This window comes from Montipora capricornis, chromosome 4 (assembly GCF_036669925.1).
Source record: "Montipora capricornis isolate CH-2021 chromosome 4, ASM3666992v2, whole genome shotgun sequence".
NCBI classification, from domain to species: Eukaryota; Metazoa; Cnidaria; class Anthozoa; order Scleractinia; family Acroporidae; genus Montipora; species Montipora capricornis.
Window position 1 is genome coordinate 49,429,723 of NC_090886.1, and position 8,209 is coordinate 49,437,931.

General features: G+C 40.4%; 2 protein-coding genes across 4 annotated transcripts in view; one reads left to right on the forward strand and one right to left on the reverse strand.

Annotated features, from left to right (window-relative positions):
* Positions 1-409: 409 nt before the first annotated feature.
* Positions 410-4,835, reverse strand: LOC138047239 (uncharacterized). The gene is made up of 4 exons (XM_068894001.1): positions 4,626-4,835; positions 2,418-2,480; positions 1,866-2,150; positions 410-663 (listed from the first exon to the last, which is right to left on the reverse strand). The coding sequence occupies exons 1-4, from the start codon at positions 4,773-4,775 to the stop codon at positions 412-414; spliced, it is 750 nt and encodes a 249-aa protein (XP_068750102.1). The 5' UTR covers positions 4,776-4,835; the 3' UTR covers positions 410-411.
* A 212-nt stretch (positions 4,836-5,047) lies between these two features.
* Positions 5,048-8,209, forward strand: part of LOC138047241 (uncharacterized) — a 109,640-nt gene continuing 106,478 nt past the window's right edge. For 2 of the 3 annotated variants that reach the window (XM_068894004.1, XM_068894003.1), the window contains exons 1-2: positions 5,048-5,122; positions 5,230-5,334. In XM_068894004.1, coding sequence (XP_068750105.1) covers positions 5,063-5,122; positions 5,230-5,334 — 165 coding nt within the window. In that variant the 5' untranslated portion in view covers positions 5,048-5,062. Of the gene's footprint in view, positions 5,335-8,209 lie in introns of all 3 variants that reach the window. The other variant, XM_068894005.1, reaches the window with a different exon arrangement.

The window sequence follows — 8,209 nt, forward strand, 5'->3', positions numbered from 1 at the left end:
AAGGGTTTACCCTTCTCTCCCCCCCCCCCCCCACCCCTTCTACTCACCCGACGTCTCTACAGGACTACAAAGGAATTGCGACTGCGTCACCACCTTGGTGACCATTCACTGGGGTTGTGATACTATCGCTGAATATCATTTCAGTACCATTCGATGTAAAATTCCTGAATATCATACTCATCACAAGTTTTATTACTAGAGCTTAAGTGATATGGATATAATGTGGCAGGTGAACGGTACGGGCAGGAAAGCCTGTCTCTGTCAATCCCAGCGGACCTACGATTCAGGCCATCAAAGCATAATCTAACTATAAATACTGTTAAATATTAACAACAATAGAATAAAAATTTAACTTACTCAAGAAACAAACATTTATCCCATCTTGGAGACTAAGAAGGAAAAGCAAGAAGGCTAGACACTCGATTGAGCTGAAGCCATCTTCTGATCGTAAACCATCGGCTGCCCTGCAACCATCTGCTGACCTGCAACGACCGCCTGACCTGCAATCAGCGGCTGACATAAAACCATCGGCTGAGCTGCAACCATCTGCTGACCAGCAATCACCGCCTGACCCGCAACCATCGGCTGGGCTGCAAAATAGGTCGGTTGTGGTGGTTGCAGTTGGATTTGTCCGGTTCCTAATTGGCGAAAGGGGTACACTACCTGAAAACAAGGAATAAAAAAGCCACCAATTATGCAGCATGAATAATTAAGTTTATGTACGACGGGAAAGAGTCATTGTTAAGGATATCTGGTTGGCGGAGAACAATTGGCTTCATGGATCATATCAGATTTCGACATAAAGGTGTGTTGCCAAAGAGAGTCCTCACTTTGCTCCTCGTCGCCTGAGTGTAAATGTCGCCGCTCGTAGCTGTCAAAAATTTTCAACCCTCCTCCGCCCCTTCTTTGACAGCTTGATATTAAGGCCCGAAAACCTCAAGCTCGGATTCGAGTGTGAGGTACAAGTAAACTTCGAATCACGTTCGATGCAACCGCAAGCCTCTTTTGTCACATGATGTGACTTCATATCATTTCTCGCAAACTAACAAGCGAATCATGTATTTATAGTTCATTACTTTAATTTAAAACAATAAACTGAAAGAAAGCGACATAACTGTTGCGTTGCGTGTTATTTGTTTGGAATCAAACTGAACGGACAGGAAAATTGACAAGGACAAGCAGCTTTCAATTATTCTAAGCAACGCAGCTTGGCAGCATGGCTGGGTGGTTAGGGCGCAGGACTTGATATCCGAAGGTCGTGGGTTCAAGCCACGCTCTGACCACTAGGCTGGAGCTGTTTCTCGGTGGACCCTAGTTCAACTGACTCCTTGGTCATGCTTGCAAATAGCCAACCGGTCTGTCTCCCGCCAGTTGGGATTGTTAAGCCTATTAAGTTTATTTGAAAATTATATTTCTTTCAATTAAGTAGCATGTCTGAGCACTAGCTAGGTATTGTTCATGATGAACAACAGCGCCGAGTTGGCTATAATCATCTCATATCCAACAAGCGGGAGTGGAATAATTGTTTCATTAAAAACGCCCCCAAAATATAGAAAACTAGACTACAATAAATATAAAAAGGCCCAAAAAATCACGCATATGCTTGCCGTGTTTGTAGATCATGGTATAATGGCTCATAACCCATGATGGCTTAGCCAATCAAAACTCTCGAATTGCATTATCCAATGATCCAGCTTTTAATAATGGTGGATATCCACCACTAGCCACCTCCACTTCGTAAGTCCACCACTATAAGTGTACCTGATCCTCTCGAATAGGCTGTTAGCACTTGCAAAATTTCTCAAAAAGGTCAGATTGTAGATGAATCACAAGTAGCCTTTCGTTCTATCGGTAACTATGTGTACCTGATTATCTTGAGGAGGCTCATAGCCTGTGTCACCACAGCTCTTGGCGCTTGCAAAGGCAAGGATCATCTCAATGACGGGAAATAGAATTGCTAAGGAGGATATGGCCAACATAGTATTTTCCTGACGGGTGAACTTAAATTCGGTGTCCTTTTCTACGAAGCGAGAAGTGATCATGAATCTCGCCTTCCGATATACCAAGCTGGAAATACCCCATTGATAGTGGTACATTGTTGCTGCTGACATCACAGCACAAGCCACACTGACTGACTTGAGGGCATAAATCTGAAAGAGAGCAAGAAAGAAGAGAAGCGAGTCAGAGTGAATGAGTACATGGCCGTGCCGTGTCGTACCGTGCCGTGCTGTTCCCTTCCGTACCGTGCAGTGCCGTGACGGTGCCATGCGGTGCCGGATGTACGCTCTGATGTTGTGCTCCAAGGGGGAAACATTAAGCCAGTTTTTGGTTTATGTTTTTGAATATGGGAAATCAAGGACCATTGCTAGTCTTATGGAAAAACCTTACTCAGAGAATGCTGTAGACAACTGTCTTACCAAATTCGGGGGGCGTCTTGACATGCGGGACAAAACCAGGCCTACGATGCCAACTGGTAACACCTTGGTTGAAAGAAAACAGAACAATCAGACACTATCAGGATGATTTACAAAGAAAACACTTAACTAAAAACTGATGCGGGTGTAAAAGATGTTTACACTTCGTAACACAGTCTCTGAGTATGTGTTGTCTTAACACGTTTGATGGTCCGTGCGGCTTGGGTGCAAGTGGGGATCATGTCTTTTTACTTATTTTTATTTATTTAATTTTTTTACATTACCTTGAGTTGAAGCTGAAGGAAGGGGTCGGTAGGAGAAAGGCTGTAGGGAAGGCATTCGATGAACAATAGAGCCTGTTTCTCACGCAACCACTGTGTTCAGCCGGAGATAAAATTTTACATATTGTGCCAACAATGATTATTTTGGGCGAAATAGTGCCGCCGGCAAATGAATCAAGCATTCTGCCGGAATAATAGCAACAAAAACTGACTGACAGTTGAGGGGCTTTAGGCTGGTTAAGAAGAATCTGGACACTAGTCCCTCAATTACACAGTACACAACGCACATGCCCAAAGGTTTTGCGATAAATTCAACACTCTTCGGCTGCATCAGAGCGATTGTTTTTGTTTTTTTCTTTTTTTTATTTTTCATTACCCGAATACTCACTTTACAATAATCAAGCTAGAGCAATGGAGGATAACATTGAGGCGTCGCTGTTGCTTCAACATAACAAGTGTCGCGAGGATACATATTAGCTTTTTCATGTAAACATAATGGAGCAAAATAGTGAGTTCTTTGAAAGAGCTTGTTTTTCTCCGAACCACTGGAGTCTGGTCGAATTGTTGATTAACCTTACACTGATATCAGTAAAAATATGATTAAACCTTTATTCGTATGGTTAAATCTCCCCACATAGCCATAATTAATGTTGAACAAATTATCCAAATCTTTTGAAATCTTGCAACAATAATAACTTAGCATTTTGCCGTTTAATACTGTTTTCTGTAACGTTTTATTGTTCACCGCTACTAATATGAACATAATTGTTAGTGAAATCATTATTTTATTTAAGTGTGGCAATACTGAATAAAGAGGTCACTCACATTGGTAAAGTTGAGTTATACAGAGTTAACTGAATAGAGTGTAATGTGAAGTGCTAGATTCCTATCCCGTATGAACCAGGTGAGCGTTAGCCCTACTGATGGAAATGGGCCCACACAAGGAAAGAGAAAAACTCTGACCAGGGTGGAAATTGAACCCACGACCTTCGGGTTAGATCTCCGCCGCTCTACCGACTGAGCTACAAGGTCAGAAAAAAACATGTCAACCCTCTATCCACCATTGTATAATTACAGGGCGCATCCTAGGCGAATGCAGATCAATATTAGGCGATATCGATAATCCGCGTATTTCAGCGGGATACGATCACTGTGGTGTCAACAGTTATAAATAACTCTGTCATTTCTCACAGTTAATGTGGTTTTGAACCTCGCAAGTCGACTATCAAAAGATAAAATTTAAGGTTTATGGCTATTGAACTACCAGACGATTGCAGCCACGCAAACAGATCGACGAAGACTGAGAAATAGTTATGCTTCTGAGCGAGGGTCTGGATTTGAGAGCTAGAATCTCACTTCATAGTAAAATTTCTCAACTGCAGACCTCGTTCTTAGGCATCTCGGTTAAAAACGCCTTATTTCTATGCTCACAGTCACCATTTTGAGCAATTAATTCTCAGCGATTAGCTAAGCACTCACTCACTCCCCTAGCAAACTGTAATTGACAGTTATTCGTTTCAGACTCACGGTAAAACTAAATTCAAGCTATGCATGAAGAAAATAAATAAACTGACTAAAGACGGTGAATATTACAGAACGAGTGAGCAGCTGGTGGCATAGAAGTCAATTTTGAAAATGGTTCATGCGCTTTCTGCGATTCCAGAATGATTCAAGTCTAAACGTCAAACAAACAAACCAACCCTCAAGACTGTTGTTCCACAGAAGGCTAATTCGAGTCGCTGACACATGCATGGAACTTCGTCAAGCGAAGTATATAGCTAAGAAAATGAACTGTTCTCACCGATCGAAAGCTAGCTGCATGAATCGGCTGTAACTCGCGGGGTTTAAAAAAGCTACGAGTAGTCTAGAGCGTTGGATTAAACGAGGGAGGCAATGCATGGAACCGTGCGACCAAATTAAGTCTACTTACAATGGCAGCCGTCCAACATGACGACATCAGAAAGCTGGTATAGAAGTATCGTACTTGTAATCGATCTACTAAACCAAGGATCAAGAAGACGGCGGTCATTACGAGCTGAAATATGGAAACGACTTTCAAATCCTGACTGTTATACGCCATTTTACGTCAAGTTGTTCAAAGTTGTAAGAATCATTGGAATCAAACCTGGTGTGCGGAAGTTCTAACAGATTCCGCATGCGTGACTTACAGTAACTGATAAAGGTATATGTAAACAGGCAATTAATTCGTGAGAGGTTTTTTCTTTTTTTTATTTAATGTCGAATTTGGACGTTTTCGTCGACTGATAGCAAAGTTATCAGTAAAGTAAATGGTATTTTGTACGTCGCAGAACGAATGAGAGTACATTGGAAAAAGAACTGAGATTTTGGCGACTGCGGAAAATTCATATGCAAATTTGTAAATATGCAAATACTATTTACACGCGCCTCTTGTATGGTCCTTCTGTGGTATAAGCTAAATTTCAAAATCCAGCTCTATATTTCCTTCAGTCACTTCGCCGAACTGTAAAATGGGGCATAACAGACGATTCTTTAAAGTCATCTCGTTCGTTCAGGTTGTAATGAGCGCCATCTTTTTGGCGCTTGGCATGGTGGATAGGTATGAAGTCCGCTTCGTATACACCAGCTACTTGTTTGCTCCTTGTTGGATAGCTGCTCTTGTAAGTATTGCGGGTTCTTGTCTCTCATTTAGAAGTTGTCTTAATGTTATCTTAAAAGAGAGTAAGCTAAGACCCTTAAAGTTAAGTCTCGGTTAGTTTTAGTAGAATGTTTATTTTCTAACAAGTACTATTCCAAGCAGTCCACGTTTAACGGCGATGGAAAGAGTGATCCATCACCTACTATTTATTATTTATCTCAGTAGTATCGGATTTGGGGGTATGAGCTCATTTTTCATTTTGATTACTGGACGGCCTATGACAGAAGAATAGAAACGAAAGAAGAAAGAAAGAGAACGAGAACGACAAAACAGTACACCAGTAATAGCTTAATCTGTTTGTTATTTCGATGAGTTATTTCAAGTAGATGCATTTGTAAAAAGTGGTTTAGTCGTTTTTTCCTTTGTTCAGGAATGAAACTCGAATTTTTATTGTTAACTGGAATTAAACAACAATCATCTGTACTCGTTTTGGACAGAAATAATCGATCTGTTACTGGTTAGTTTGGCCTTAAAATGTGAGCTAACAAGAAGTTTTTTTACTCCGCTTGCCTAACTGTTTTTCGATGTGCCTCGACAGTGACAAGAAAATTTTGCACTTATGTTTTAAACATATAATCGCAATGAGTTCTCGTTAAGGAATAAGGAGAAATATCACCAGCCTGTGTTTTCAGAAGTTTGTTTAGAGAACGTACAGGTAATTTGTCGGAGATCTTGTTTGAAGTTTGTCCTTTCTAGCCGATTCTGGTTCTAAGCCAAGCTGGAGTATTTCAATGACATACATCAAAATGTAAATGATCTGGTTTTCAGAGATAAAGTGGAATAAATAAGTAAACGATCTGTCACATCACGAGCTATAGTAAGTCTGTGATTTCTAATTTTAGCGTGATTCCTATTCGCTGGCTTTTGGCGGTAGTCTCTGAAATGGCTTCTTTCCGTTCGCTTGCTAAGGATTTGCTTGTTTTGTTTTAAAACTCTTGCGATTCAAGAAAAATTAATTGATTAACTGGTGAATTCGACAGTAGATTTCGATGGAAAAACCGATACCACAATCATCCCTTCGTGATTCATGGGATCAGTTGGTTTTTCAGGTGAGATTAACCTTGGAATTCACTAGTACGGCAGCGAAGAAAATGATATAATTAACCAATATCTGGGAAAACCAAAAGGCGGACAGTTCCAAAGCCTTTTATTTTCACTTATCTTACAGCTAGTAAGAATAAACAAGCCGGGAGCTCCGCTTTTAGGCTTGGCTAAATCTATATATTATTCTTTTTTTATGACAATCTTTTTGATTATCTGTTTTATTATTTTGATCATTGTCTTTGATATATGAATACATTTTAGATCGCAAGCCGATGAATTCTGTGATAGGAATGCCTGAAACTTCATCTTTGAACTTTCATATAAATTTTTTATTACTTTTATGATAGAATTGACTGTTTTCAGGTTAGTCACTGTTATCAAATTAATTTTTAATGATGTGTATCAAGACTTTTGGAATAATAGTTTCAATTTCATTACACAAACTATATGTGTCTGTGAATAATATATAGATTTAGCCAAGCCTAAAAGCAGAGCTCCCGGCTTGTTTATTCTTACTGGCTGTAGGATTAGTGAAAATAAAAGGCTTTGCAACTGTCCGCCTATTGGTTTTCCCGGAGATTGCTTAATTATGTCCTCTTCGTCGCTGCCTGTCTAGTGCATTCCACCGTTATTTTCGCCTGAAAAACCGACTGATCGCATGAATCACGAACGGATGAGTGTGATATCGGTTTTTCCAGCGCAATCTACTGTTGAATTCCCCAGTTAGGCAATTAATTTTTCTTGAATCGCAAGAGTTTGAAAAGAAAACAAACAGATCCTCAGCAAGCGAACGGAAAAGGAAAGAAGCCATTTCAGAGTCGACTGTTAAAAGCGAATAGGAATGGGGATGGGGTCACTTTATTGAATGAAAGTTAAATTGAGCATTTTTTAGGCTTTATAATCGACGATATTTGATTTCCCATACAAAGTCTAATAACGCGTTTAAATTCTCAACCGCTGTCTGTAGTTACGCGAGCTTGGGCTGCCTATGATGGAAACCAGCCTTAACTCATGTCAGGACACTGGATGCATGCAGATCCGAACAGATTGATGAGATCAGCGAGATTTTATATTTGGAATAAATTGTTCTTTCTGACAAGAAAGGAAAAGAACGTGATGCTTATTTACTGGCTTGCTTATTTATAAAAATTAAAGTACAGATAGGGCAATACAGTTGTTGTTTGTAAATGTTATAATATTCTAAAGTCTGCGGGTCCCGACGCATGTTGCATGACACAATTGACCATGTGTTACACACGCTCTCAATTGTTGGTGGAGAAAGAATAGTATTCTCGTTTCATTACTATCGAACCAAAGAAAATCCATTTTGTGGACAAGGAAGCTAATCCTCTTGCGAACCTCCTGGCCGAGAGGAGGCCTGAACTCCTGCCTTGGTTTTACATGCAAACTTAACCTCACGACTCTTTGTTTGATGGGCTTCCACCAGTGGGAGGAAAAACAGTATACGTCAAACATGCAGTACGTAATAAAAGTTAGATAATACATGTATAAACTGAAGGTCACTCTACTTGGCAGCAACAAGACTGAGTCTGGCAGAAAATAGGGTCCAGGACTATATTGGGGATTGGAGGGGAAACCCGAGATTCAAAAAGTATTAGGGAGCTTAAGATCTACGACGAGGACGTCGAGGTGACGTTTTCGTCGACGTCGCCGTCGTAGATCTTAAGGTCCCTATTGCTGGTAAAAGCCTCACCGCAGGTTTAGGGGAGGGCAGGGATGTTTTTAAGGAACAAAAAATGTACCCATGCTGAATCGCCCAATTTCAAAACAAC

What these genes read in the sequence shown, in the direction of transcription:
- LOC138047239 (XM_068894001.1), bottom strand. Translation starts at nt 4,775, where the DNA reads ATGGCGTATAACAGTCAGGATTTGAAAGTCGTTTCCATATTTCAGCTC. An exon ending in CATGTTGGACGGCTGCCATT is followed by an intron (nt 2,481 to 4,625) that starts GTAAGTAGACTT and finishes CTTTCAACCAAG; the next exon opens with GTGTTACCAGTTGGCATCGT. An exon ending in AGCCTCCTCAAGATAATCAG is followed by an intron (nt 664 to 1,865) that starts GTACACATAGTT and finishes CCTTGTTTTCAG; the next exon opens with GTAGTGTACCCCTTTCGCCA.